We start from the raw sequence: 13,958 nt of genomic DNA, 5'->3' as shown, positions 1-13,958 counted from the left end.
ATTTTTGTTCATTTGAAATTTGTAGCACAGAGCAGACAGCATTACATCAAATTCGTAATTCAGTATTATTAAATTCAATCAAGTCTCGTTCATCATCAAAGAGTTTCAAACAGAACTACATTATGTTTTGAGCCGTTCCTGTTTCTCAATGGTGGAGAACTTAACTCTTCAAGTGTTGAGCGATGTGGCCAGCTGGTTGGTCTGCCATGAGACTAAAGTCCAACATGAATATGATCTGTTGTCAATCATTTTTGTTATCTAGTTCATAATAACTTGTTCTGAAGTCGACATCATCACACTTTTACCTTTTGCTTTTGTTTCAACAGACCACAATGAGGGATCTGTCCCAGATGCTAAAGAAGATGCCTCAGTACCAGAAGGAGCTCAGCAAGGTGTGTGTGTTTATGTGTGTGTGTGTGTGATTTTTCCTGTGTGTGTACATGTGTATGCTGACCCACTGTGTGTTTCGTGTTTTCAGTACTCCACTCATCTGCAGCTGGCTGAGGACTGTATGAAGCACTACCAGGGAACAGTGGACAAGCTGTGCCGCGTCGAACAGGTGAGAGGGCGGGCGAGAGGCAAGAGGAAATAAAGAGAGCTGAGAGTAAAGGAACAAGAAGAGTTGATAGGAATGGAAACAAGGAGAGGAGAGGAGAGAAAATAGAGATTAAAGAGGAGAGTAGTGCTGGAGGAGGAAATCACATGGATCAATTACACACTGATTTCGGAAATCTTCTGTAATTGCAAATGAAATGCTTTCACAAACACTTGAAATGTGTATTCAGGCTGTTAAATGACAAACATGTGACACCCGTGTTCTCTGTTCCAGGATCTGGCTATGGGCACAGACGCTGAGGGAGAGAAGATCAAAGACCCCATGAGGGCCATCGTTCCCATCCTGCTGGATGCCAACGTCAGCACATATGACAAGATCCGCATCATCCTGCTCTACATTTTCCTCAAGAATGGTAAGGAGGAGACTACAGGTGACATGAAGAAATAACATGTAAACTTTGTAAAGTACATGTTCCTGTCAAATTATTATTTTTAGTTGTATTTGTTTTAATTGATTTCTTGTTTAAATTATTTTTACCTAATAGTTCACCACACAGTTGTTATCTGAAGCATGAACAATATAATAATCAAAATTATAAATAGCTTTGAATTAATAAAAAACAATCACTGAAGTACAAAAGGTACTTCTTCATGCTAGTGTCGCTGTAGTCCATCACTCATTAAAGACATAATATGTACATTTTTGCATTAAAATATCCAAAAGCAATAAGACCTTTGTTAACCAAACACTCAAACCCAGAGAAATTTGTAATTTTACTCAAAGTTGCTAGAACTTCTGAGGAAACTTGAGCTGATACATCAGAGAGTGAGGAAAGAAGTCAGCAAACATGTACATGAGTAATACTTGTACATTTCTGCTTGAAGAATTTCATCAGCAATCAATCAGTTGTTTTGACACAGAGACCCCTAGTGGCAGAAATGATATTCTGTATGTTTGATATTAACTAAGAAATTAATTTATACAGCTCAATTAGAGCCTGAATAAGTCAGCTGTCCAGCATGAGTCTGTAAACATGATGTTTGACAGGATACAGATGGAGAAAATAAGCCTTCAGACATCACCTGGCATTTCTACACAGCTACTGAATTTATATAATATAGAGTTTTAATAAAATGGTGTTATTTTTGTACTCAAGTTATAAACCATGAATTCCCCTCCATCCCAGAACATATTTTCTTTATTCAAAAAAACAAAAAACATGACCTGTGTGTGTGTGTGTGTGTTCAGGCATTACGGAGGAGAACCTGAACAAGCTGATCCAGCACGCTCAGATCCCCCCTGAGGACAGTGAGATCATCACCAACATGGCTCACCTGGGCGTCCCCATCATCACAGACGTAAGATCCTGACTGGATGAAGCTTCTGTTGTCTGCTCTCCATCATCTGGTTCCCTGTGATGCCCTCTGAGTCTTTACTCCTCTACTTTATATTCACCTCTTTATTTGCTTAAGATATATGTTCCATGTCCTCTCCTCATTTATCTTGTATCAGGACCAAACAGGACCAAACAGTGTGAATGACTAATATGAGAGACATTCAGGTGATTCTGATCATCCTCTCTTTTTTTCTCTCTCTCACCTCCTCATCTCTTCTGTCCCTCATTAGTCCACCCTCCGCAGAGGAAAGAAGTTGGACAGGAAGGAGCGTGTGAGCGAGCAGACCTATCAGCTCTCCCGCTGGACACCACTGGTGAAGGACATCATGGAGGTGTGTTTGAAGGGCTTATGTCCCTGTTTGTTTTTTCATAATTGTTGTTGTTTAACACAAGGAGGGCTTTATTTAACCTGCTACCCCAGCAGCCATATCGGAGATTTTCATTTAAAAAAACAGCTTCACTGTGAATATTTTATTTTTACTCAAGCAAACCTAAATGTGGGATTCAAATTCCTCAAATATAACAGAATTATTTACTTTCCAGCTGACGTACACCCACCGAACCACATCTGTTTTTGCCAGCCTGGTTGTCATCAACTATATTTAGCCCCTTATTTGTGCAAAGCCAATTCTCCAATGGACCTCCATGTTGGAGCCACGCATGGTTGCTAAGAGATGTGACGCAACGGTGAAGCCCCTATTGAAGTGTGTTTGTGTGTGTGTGCGTTTAGTGCTGACAAAGATCTGTTTTGTCTTTTTGTCCCCCTTGCAGGACACTATTGATGAAAAGCTGGACGCCAAGCACTACCCCAACATCTCCACCCGCTCCACTGTCAACTTCAGCACCACTGCAGTCAGGTAGATACAAACACACACAGTAGTAAACGCCTTTTTTAATTAGGAAGCCAGAACTGATCAATAGTCATTTTTGGAAGGGAAATGAGTCTAACGGATCAATACTTGAGAGGAATGGAGAGCAGGGAGGTGATGCTGATGACTGGCAGGTTAGTGAGCCGCACACAGACCTCAGTGCTGAGGATAGGAGGCATGATACAAGCTCAGGCATTCACCAACTCTTGTATATATTTTAATGAGGAAGAACATAATATGGTGTTTTTACAAGTAAAGTGAGTAAAAAAGCTGTTTTCAGTCACTGTGGAAATGTCTTCCTGCTTATCACCATCTCTGGAAACTCTGCCAAAATGTAAGCAAGCTGACCTGAATGCAAGTCGTCAATATTTTCCAACTCCACTTGCATGTGTGTGTGTGTGTGGGGGGGGGGGGGGAGTGTGATGGGGCCACTTTCAGCCCCACTAATCCTTACACTCCAGTGTGCGTGCAAGCTGCTGGTGTGTATTGATTCAGTATCCAATCCTCTCCTGTTACAAACTGATCTGCCTCATTTGCTGTCCCTCCCCTGCGCGCACACACACACACATACACACACACACACACACACAGCATTGAGGATCACATCAAGATACATGTCGGTTAGTCAGGGAGAGTCACACACATGCAGATGGTTTTTATTTCCCAAATTAAAGTGGCTGCCATCAATATTTTTATAATGACTGTGCGTTAAATGACAAATGACTGTGTGTAATATAAAGGGGCTGCTCATAGTGACAAATCAACAGAATTAGCACCGACTCTACGTGTTTTTCCTTTACCTCTACAGAGCTTTATAGCATCTTACTGCTCACTGTTTTGGTTTTTTGGATAGTAACTTTTCCAAAACCAGAAAGGAGACACCAGGAACAGAGCTAGGAGAAGAGAGAGTATTGTACTCAACACTCACTCCAAATAATTATAATGTTGCTTCGTAACTGTTGAATGTGTAAACAGGCATCTGTGAGCTAACATGTCACCTTATCAACTTAACAGGCGATATTATTGAGTTTGTGGCTTGTTTTTGCTGCCCCCAAGTGGCCCAAACATCAGATATTGCAGGTTTAAGCACATTTGAGTGCAGTAACTCCTGACATTGGGTTTATTTCGCCTTAACCAATTTTCTATAATCCTTTCATATTAGATAAAAACACATAAAAACATTAACTGAATTAATTATATGATATACTCATGACAGTATAACATAAACTGATCTTCATACTTAATAAAATATTGGTGGTCCAACATAAGAATTAGAAATGTTGCCTTCATTTCTGTATTGCAGTAATATTACTAAAAATTACACTTGCTATTTAAATTATAATATTAACACAAACATTTAAAAAGTGTCTTTTCTCCCCTAACTTTTATTAATGTTCAGTTGTAGCATTTTTTCAGGAGTCAGTCAGGAGCAGCCTGTATGTAGCCTGAAAGGAAACAGTGCCTGAGAAGCAAAATTCAGGGTGAAATAGCATTTTTTTTTTTTTAGCATTTTCATAATTTCAAGTTATTGTCTCATCTTATTTATATCAGCTGGACAATAAAATGAAGTGAGTTTCAATCACTAGTTTAAAATGTGGAGAAACTTCAGTCATCATGTCATTGCCATTGGATAAACAATAAATTCACATTAAATTCACAAAATTGTGAAAGGAAGGGTAAAATACCCTAGGATGCAATGATAAGGGGAACAAAACGAGCTGTAAAACTGTAATAACGTGACCCTGTTTTCCTTCCTGCTCCGGCAGTGCTCGGTACGGACACTGGCACAAGAACAAGACACCTGGAGAGTACCGCACTGGGCCACGTGTCATAGTCTTCATCATCGGCGGCGTGTCCTTCAGCGAGATGCGCTGCGCCTATGAGGTCACACAGGCCAATGGGAAGTGGGAGGCCATCATTGGTGAGTAGAGCGACAGGAGGCGCCACTGAGCGCAGGCCGAGAGCAAGAAGAAGTTTATATGTGCTGGCTACTCAAAGATACACCCACCACTCCGGGGTTTAACTTCTCACCTTGCTGCAGTGTTGCACAGGTGTACCTCAGGACACCATGACATCACTGTTGTGTGTGGTTAGAGGTGAAACACTGCTTTTCAGCCGCAGAGTGGACGTGTCTTTAAGTGGCTCATGTTTTATAGAAAGTCTGTAAACTAATAAAAGCAGTGTCCTTATTCGGGGGCCACGTCCTTTGACACATTTTCAGAGGACTGTGTGAGGTTGGAACAGCAGGTTCAGGTTCGGTCTGACCTCCAGGTCCTCTAAGTGACACAGAAGGACGCAGCTCATGAACAGAGACAGAGCTTAAATAACAAAGATAGAGGGGACGAGAAACATGGGGGGAACTAACGGAAGTGAGGTGAATGGACAGAGTAACGCTGAGCTGAAGTACAAATTCAGTCCATAAAAGAAAGATGTTCTGTCAGCATCGGGTGAAATTAATTAACCTTTTTTGCTAGTTCTTAAGAATTGCTCTCTGGGATTACATTGTACTTAAGTGAGCAGAAAGATAATTATAAGGGAGTTTAGTTTGTTCCGTACAAAATTATTGAAGGTTTACTATCACTGACAAAAACAATATTTTACAAACTAGATTTAATAGAAATAAATAATAGCTTTAAGAATCAGTATGGGTTAAATGTGGTTTGATATTTATTTAAACATCGACGATAAATATGTATAATCCCTTTTATAAAAAATGACACATCAGCAATTTCATTTTTTGCAAACAGAACCCACCTAAAACAATACAACAATTTCCTTTCTGACTTCCATGCAGCCGCTTCATGACAGCAGTCTGTTGTCGGCCTAGCAGCAGATAGTCGTTACAACCTGCCTATTGTGTGCAATGTCTTCTGTTAAAATAGCCCTTTATGTTATGCCCCTCTGTACTGTTTATTTGACGTGTTAAAGCTTCGCCAGCCAGTCTGTGTTATAGATGGAAAGTGTCTTGTTAGTTTCTGTTGTGCTCTGCTTCAGCTGTTGTCTTTAAAACAACTGTTGTCTTTGAATTGCAGCAACGCCATGTCTTTTTCTGTCTTTTTTCTGTGTGCGTCCAACCTCTATGTGTTTGTGCAACATGGCGAGTGTGTGTACTGTCAGTGGATGAGTGTGTCTCTGTGTGTGTGTATTTGTGTGTGTGTGTGTGTGTGTGTGTGTGTGCTGTACGACAGGTTGCTTGTCTTTTTTAACCCTTTTGTTTCTGGAGAGAGTGGGGGAGGGGGCGAGGCATGTGCTGAGAGACGAGTGGTGAAGCCACCTCTGTTCCTCCACAGGTTCCACCCACATGCTCACCCCCACCAAATTCTTATCGGACCTGCAGCACCCCGACTTCCGAGAGTCCACTAGGGTGTCCTTTGAGGACGCAGAGACCTCAGCCGAGTGAGGCAGAGACAGATTGGGAGGGAGGGAGAGAGAAATCACACTGAAAAAAGTAAAGGCAGCCGCACAAAGAAGCCCTTTCTGAACCTTCACAGCACAAGGGCTTCCTCATTCCTCCTTCTTCTTCTTTGATCACCCAGTTACTGTTCCACCCTCCTCCTCCCCATGTCCCTCAGGGATGGGCACCCCCGACCTCTCCTCAGTGCATGGACCGCTCCATTGGGCTCCAGTCTGTGTATACTGAGAGTTAGCCAATCAGAGTGGGAGTCCTCCTTTCCAATCAGGTGCAACCTGCCTGACGTCCCTACAGAGAGGCTGAATCCAAATGTCCGAACTTCACGCCACTTTCAGACAAAGTCCAAATCCACCAGTCATCAAGTCCGCAAAAGGGCTCATGGACTTTCTGCAGACTTCTAGAGAGTACGGGTTGGGTTCATACTTCAGACTTTGCTGATTAAACTGCCCACAATTCAATGCAATAGGAATGTGGCGCAGTGGCTGCATTCCATGTCACATACTTTTCTTTTTGTAGAAGGAATTCAATTGGGACATGCTACTGTTAAAACATGGGGCCTTGAACCTTCATCCTTGTGCAAAATTTGAAGCAAATATGCGATTTGGGCACAGCCATCCGTCTGTGCTCTCATATCTTCCTCTGCGCAGAGGACTGTGCGTTCAAATATAGAAAAGCATGCTAGCTTGCGTAATGCAAAATGCGAACAGGTGCAATGGGACGTCCTTGTTTTTTTGGCAAACCACATTTGACATACTATCTATTGGGACATACTGAAGCTTTTTCTGGCATATTAAGTCTTATGTAGTATGAATATTGGAATGCAGCGCATGATTTTTAAAATTGCCAATGCAATAAGACAAAGATCCATAAATGTATACAACACGGACGTATGGTGAAACTTTATTTGCATCCTGTAGAAACAATATTTATCCAAATAATATTGGAGAATGAAGAGGAAATAAGTTGACCCTAAGATGCATCAAATAAATAATGTGTGTAATGCTCATCAGAGGCTTATGTCATCTTGCATGATGATGCTTGTCACAGTGCATATGGCTGAAGTACACCTTTGAGTCCGCCCATTTGGATACAGCCCAAGTAAAGTCTGTGCTAAAGAGCGGCCATGTCTGAGGGGGTCGTGACCCCATCCCTGCTGCCTCGTCCCATCATCTCAGCTGGGTGGATTAAATCGCCCCTCGACAGCCACCCAAAGGCCCTTTGAGCCTGTTGAACACCCATTCCAGATTTAATCTACCCCCGAGATCCATCTTTATCACTTTTTACTGTGGTATTATTTCTCTAGTCAAGCCTTCGCAAAGACAATCACTTTGATTTGTTCCTTTCAGGACAGGTCCTTGAGTTGGATTTCAAAGAAGGATTCTCTCCTTTATTCCTTGTGTTTTTTGTTCTTTTGACTCCCAGTCCTCTGACTCCGTCCATGTCACTTTCTCTCGGCCCACCATCACATGCTCACATAGCTCATGGCTCGTCCGCAGAGGGTGCCTGATATTAGCAACAGATGATCTTTATCATGATAAAACTTTTAGGGTGTTGACACACAGGGCAATTTTCGAGGGCAACATAGATGTGAAACAGTCACGTAACAATAATCTGTTCAAAGGAATTCAGTTCAGTTGCCCAAAAAGTTGCTCTTTGTATCACGGCCTCTTTGACGCCTCTCTGCTGACACAGAGTCTGGGAATGTAGCAATGTTCCACCTGATATGCTTTAGCAACCTAATTAAAAGTCAAGATGCCGCACACATGAAACTCCTGCCACTAATCCCCTCCTCCCCTAATGAAGAGACTCTTCATTTCTTCTAAAACTCATCATTAACACCAGTCCTGTGTCCAGGTCCACATTCAAACAAGCACAGTGATAGATGAGTAATTCTGAATTTGGAGTGAGGCCCATTACAAGCGAGTCATTTTAAATGATAGCTTTTGCACGATGCATGTAAGATTTACAGCAATTTATTTAAAAAACACCATACTTGCAAGAATTTGGCAAGCTTAAAAGATTTGTTTAAAGCAAAATTTCACCCAAAAATGAAAATTTGGTACATGCACCCCCATGTATATAGAGTAAGTCGGTTGAAGTTTTGTTGTCCACAAATCATTTCTGAAGCTTCACAGCAAAACAGTGTTGCAGCATTCTCCTAAACAACTGAATTAGATGGGGACTTGTTTGATAATGTAAAAAATAAAACTGAAAAAATAATAAAATGGCTCCTTACAGCTTGTCCGGTGTAATCCAAGTCTCTGGAAGCCAGAGATCCCAAGTTGATTTGAAAAGGCTTTATTTACACTTCAGACGCTAACGCCTTTAGCCTAGCTACAGTGAAGATAAAGTCTTTTCAAATCAATTTGGGATCTTGGGGCTTGAGTTGTACGGTCTCCAGAAGCCTCAAGATCCCAGATTGATTTGAAAAGAGATTTTTTACACCCCTTTTTTAAAAAACTATATTTTCATTGTAGCTAAGCTAAAGGCATTAGCATGCACCCTATCTGAAGTGGGTGCACGAGCACAACTGTGCATCAAGGGTGTAGATAAAGCCTTTTCAAATGAATTCTCTGGGCTTCAAAAGACTTGGATTATGCCGGATGAACTGTATAGAGCCATTTTATGTTTTATTTCTGTTTTACTTTTTAAAACAAGTCCCCATATAATTTAGTTGTTTAAGAGAATGCTGCAACAGCGTTTTGCTGTGAAGCTCCAGAAATGTTTTGTGGACTTCAAAACTTCAACCGGCCTTCAATCTACATCGGAGTGAGTAGATAGTAACCAAGTTATGGGTGAACTTTTCCTTTAAACACATCTTTACTGAACTGATCAGTTCTTTCTCGGACTGAATTTCCAAATCCTGCTAACAAACAAACAAACAAACATATGGGAACATTCACAACATAATCTCTTTGGTGGAGGTAATAAATAATAAGTATTTGCATAAATACCCATAATCACCTCATTGCTTGTTTCTGTAATTTATCAGCAAGGGTACTTTTAAACACACATCCCCAATTAAAGCTGGACTGTCACCCAAAAAAAACAGACTATTGTAGTCCTGGGCATCCATCTCCTTCCTAACTAATCTGCTAAAGCGATATCGTTTACGAACCAACTTTTGGTTTTATGGTTTTCTCAGTAAGCAGCTCTCACCATTAGCAGTATGGCTGCTCCCTCGCATACTGCTGCATTCAACACTTCCTGAGCAAAATGGCCATCACTTACTAAAACAAATCTTTGTTTTCTATGCTGTTTTTTTTTTTGTCTGAACCTAAACATGTACTATAATTGAGTGGCGTTGGAGATCAATGCCACAGAGTTGTGTTTCTGGGGCAAAAAGGCCCACGAAGCTGTGTGTTTGGGGAACAGCAGAGAAGCAGGCGAAGCCAGTCCGATGTTGACCTCCGTGACCCACACTTAACCCCACACGACCCCTGACACCTACAACCCCCACCATCATAACGACCCAACTCGAGATGGGCTTGCCTCTTTCTCTTCTGGTTTTACCTTGACTTACCTCCACTTCCTGTTCTGAGCCCTCATGGGATCAAGTTTAGTTTGACTGTAGGTGAATGTCTTTGAGGTAAAGCAGCTAATCAAACCAGACTGGAGGAAACATGCAGCTTTGCAACAGAAACAAACCAATGTAGCTCAAAAAACTGTTGATGATGTTGAACAGGTGTGTGGAGTAAATCAAATGGGTTGTTTGCCCCTGGATCATTGAGGATTAAGATGACACTAATCCATCTTTAAAAAGTGGTAATGAAGAAACAAACAGTTGCCAAAAACTGGCAAAAAGTTTGCTTTACTCCAGTCTAACACCTTTCAAGTTTTACAATGTCTGAAATGTGTCTTCAGCTGTCACAGTAGTTCATCCCTGGGTTACTTATCAGGGTTACTAGGTTTCACATTTTCATTCACATTTATGGTAGGTGATAACGTAAACTCTGTTTTGGGATTTCATCACATGTAGAGAAGATCTGTGTTTGCCTTTTTTGCTTAATTTTTTGCTTTTTCTAGCAGTATTTTTCAGCTTTCCTCATACCCTTTAATTAATGTCCCACACTGTCATGTGTACATCTTTTTTAACAACACCTGATTGGCTGAGTTATGTAGACAGGTCTGATGACGCAGGATTTCTGCTAAAAGCACCCACCGCTTTAAGCGTACAGATTCATGACAGTTGTGAGGTGCCATCGCTGATCTGTGTGTTTCTATATTATTCAGCTGCATGTGATTTAACACAGCTTTATGAGTTTGTATCAGGCTGTATGTTTGTAGAGTGAAGGATTTAAAGAGTAATGGTCAGAGGTAGAAGAAGTTTTAGACACAATTATAATTTTAGACGAAAAGGAATAAAATTAAAAGTTTTCACATGTGATGTTTTTCAGCCTGTCCAGTAAATCCTGCACAAGTCATACTCGTAGGAGGATTTTCCTACTTTGACATCAGAAGAAAGAGTACATGTTTTTCTACAGGCTGACAAAATTAAAAAACAATGTCTCAAACTCACTAAAGTAATGCAGTTTAAGAAAATTTTAAAATATTGATATTTTAGAGATTTTTACCATGAGAAACTTTTATATGAGCAAGTTGGGACTGCAGCCGTAAGATAAATATAGTAAAAGTCCAAAGTATCCTTCTAAAAGTAAGTGCATGATAGAAAAACATTCAGATTGGAAATTGGGGGTGCCATCTCCATTTTTAGCAAAAAGACCAAACTGCATCCCCCTTGTTAACCTAGTCTTCCTGACTCATTGATCCTTTATCTGACAAAGGTTTTTGCAAGTTTTTGCGAGTCTATGGCCTCCAACATGGCTCTGAAATAATCGTAGCCTCACTCTGTCTATAGTACTAACAAACAGATTTGTAATTGTCTCTTTCTGTCTCTCAGTATTGCCCTTCTGTTAGTTTCGTCTTGGATCCATAGTATTCTCGAAACCAGTGGTTCCCAAACTTTATCTGCAGGGCCGTCCTTTTGTAGATAACAATGTTTTCAAAAAACTAAATAAGGAAAAAAAATACCTTTATAGTGGAGCATTAAACATTTGCAAAAGTTCATACTGAAGCTAAGACTTTGAGACACACAGCACACTGTGGTCTCTCTTCTTTACCCACCGTTGTACTGGTGAAGTCGAGGGCGAGCTATGGCCCGTCATATTTTCTTGTCTTTGTTTTGATAGTTGTCATGTTTGGTGTAGAGTCATTGTCAGCTTTACCTGGATGTCCTGTCATAAACTTGTCAATGCTTTCCTAGCAGTGCAGAACCATGCCTTTTTCATTTGGCCTCACTGCAACCCCCGTTATAACTCCGGGGCACTCCTAGGTGGCGCGCCACCCACTTTTGGAGTTCTATACAACATTGTAGCTCTATAGTGTAGTGTTACCTTCATGATCATAGAGACACACTGCTGCCTGTAATATTCTTAGAATATTCCTAAAATATTTCAGTGATCATTCATTTAGAAAATACAACCTTAGATGAAGCCGTCTCTGTCACAAAATATTTTAGGGGAAACATTCTTACAGATATAGTTTTTACTATTGGGTTAGGGTAAGTATTATGTTGAGTTAGGGCTGAGCAAATACTCAGTTACCTGACACCTTTAGAATACGTTTTTCAAACTCTTTGACACATGATCCATTTGAACCTGCTGGCTAATTGATTATGATTTCAACACTTTGGGTTGCTTGGTGTTTCTAGCTTTACTTTCATCATTATGTGAGTTAGCCCTCATCTACAGTAGGCATTCATAGCAAGAGCTGAAAACACATTTTTCACCTGTTTCTCTCCAAACGTGCAGATCTAACACTGTGTATGTGTGTGTTTGTGTGTGTGTGTTTTATTCATGTGCGTGTCTCCAGGATCGACCAACATCTTCACCCCCACCACCCTGCTGGAGCAGCTCAAGGCCATGAACAAACCAGACGAGGAAGTGACAAGCTAAAATCCTCCAATCACGTCTCTCTCCTCTTTACCTTAACCCCTGCCTCCATCCGTCTTTCCTGCCCTCCCTACCTCCATATCCTCCCCCCACAAATCCTACATTAATTGTGTATGCATCTTGCTTGAGAAGAAAAAAAAGACATCTTAGATGATAAAAAAAAATATATGTTGTATCAAAGAATAAAGTTGTTGCAAGTATTCTCATGTTTTACAATGGATGCAACTAAATGAGCTTATTTAAAAAGGTTTAAATATCAGAACAGAAGGCCATTTAAAACTGAAAGTACCAAAATGTAATATTGTATGCTATGAAACCTGCTAGAATGTGTAAAAGGTAGACATTTTCTCTCGTTTGATCCTTTGGGTTTCCTCCTTGGTGTGAGTTTTATTGGATGCGGGGGGAGGAGGGATGTGCAGTGTGAGAGGTTGATGTTGTAAAATATATCATATCAGTCAACATGCAATATATATAAATAAATCTATTCATCAGAGAGGAGTCCCCCCTGCCCATTTGAGATGTTCGTATTCAGTAGCATGCTTGGACTGTTAATGTGTTTGTATAACCAGTGTGGATGTTCTGGGAGCAGCAGAGTTAGCATTTCGCTTTTTCTGAACATGTTGAGCTTGAATACTCCACTGAAAACATTTGTTTTGAGTGTCAAATAGTACTGTGAAACTCCTCAAAGGTTCATCTGTAAACTCAGTGGCCAGTTTATTAGGTACACCTTGCATAAACTATCACAAGTGACAATGACCATTAAGTACTTGATACTCAAAACATAAATTTTCAGTGAGGTATTGGTTTAAAAACGCCTGGTTTAGTGGACGTTCGAAAGAGAAAGAGCTCTGTAAAAAAGTCAGAACCATCCCTCCTCCGGCTGCCGAGACTGTAAAGTATTTACTTGCCACAAACTTTTCCTTTCTCCGGAGAAACTTCACGTTTTAATGTCAAAAAGGCCGTTGCTTGCTGATATTTAATGAATAATCTTAAAAAGGGCCAGTTGTATTTCAGTATTGTATCCTGTCAGAATAAGTCTTATCTTTGGTTAGTAATGATGTTTAATTGGGCCATGCACTGAGTAGTGTTGTGTATCTGCCATATGTTGCTGTTTTAGCGTCTCACTGTTGACTGGTGAATATTTCTGACTGTGAAGTAGTGATACTTTTCCTTTCTAAATGCCAATGTGAAGCCGCCGTGTTCGTGATGTTTAGCTGTAGCTGTTAGTCGTCAACCGGGAAAAAGAACCAATATATATTTTCTTTGTCTGTTTCCTCCTCTGGTGCAATGTAAAACCCTTCAATGGTGAATGGCTTTGCAACAAAATCCCTTAACCTCCCCTTTTCACTTTTATTTCGTCCCTCCCTTCCCTCTTTCCTGGCCAAACAAGTTGTATATTGCACTATAATGCGTTTTCTGTGATGCAAACGCTTGACTTTGTGTTTATTTTTTTTCTATTATAATTTGCTGTTGTATAGGGTTTACTCTGTCAAATGAATTGATTTATATCAAAATTATTTATCAGAGAAAAAATAATGATGATACATTAGTCTGTCCTCAAACTGTTTAACTTATTGGGATTGTATGTTTGCGAGTGTTGAAGCACAAACAATACTTCCATGTGTACCTAATATGTACTAAGGCTGTCTAATAAATTGGCTTCCATTATGTTAAAGGCTCAACTCTTCTGTTTTGAATAATATCTTTTTCTTTTTGTAGTTTCATTAAAAAAAAAAAACTAGAAAATTCATCAATTGTTAATTTCCATCTTTAT

At 40.3% G+C, this 13,958-nt stretch overlaps 1 protein-coding gene across 1 annotated transcript in view; it reads left to right on the top strand.

The window, feature by feature from the left end:
- stxbp1a (syntaxin binding protein 1a) overlaps window positions 1-6,259 on the top strand; it is a 30,713-nt gene extending 24,454 nt beyond the window's left edge. The window contains exons 12-19 of the mRNA XM_073478687.1: window positions 327-392; window positions 479-559; window positions 830-968; window positions 1,805-1,914; window positions 2,183-2,284; window positions 2,724-2,809; window positions 4,588-4,742; window positions 6,112-6,259. Coding sequence (XP_073334788.1) covers window positions 327-392; window positions 479-559; window positions 830-968; window positions 1,805-1,914; window positions 2,183-2,284; window positions 2,724-2,809; window positions 4,588-4,742; window positions 6,112-6,221 — 849 coding nt within the window. The 3' untranslated portion in view covers window positions 6,222-6,259. The remainder of the gene's footprint in view (window positions 1-326; window positions 393-478; window positions 560-829; window positions 969-1,804; window positions 1,915-2,182; window positions 2,285-2,723; window positions 2,810-4,587; window positions 4,743-6,111) is intronic.
- The last annotated feature ends 7,699 nt before the right edge of the window (window positions 6,260-13,958 follow it).

The sequence above is a fragment of the Pagrus major genome, chromosome 12 (genome assembly GCF_040436345.1).
Source record: "Pagrus major chromosome 12, Pma_NU_1.0".
Lineage (NCBI taxonomy): Eukaryota > Metazoa > Chordata > Actinopteri > Spariformes > Sparidae > Pagrus > Pagrus major.
The sequence above is the reverse complement of the archived record's forward strand: the minus strand, read 5'-3'. Positions and strand labels throughout refer to the sequence as shown.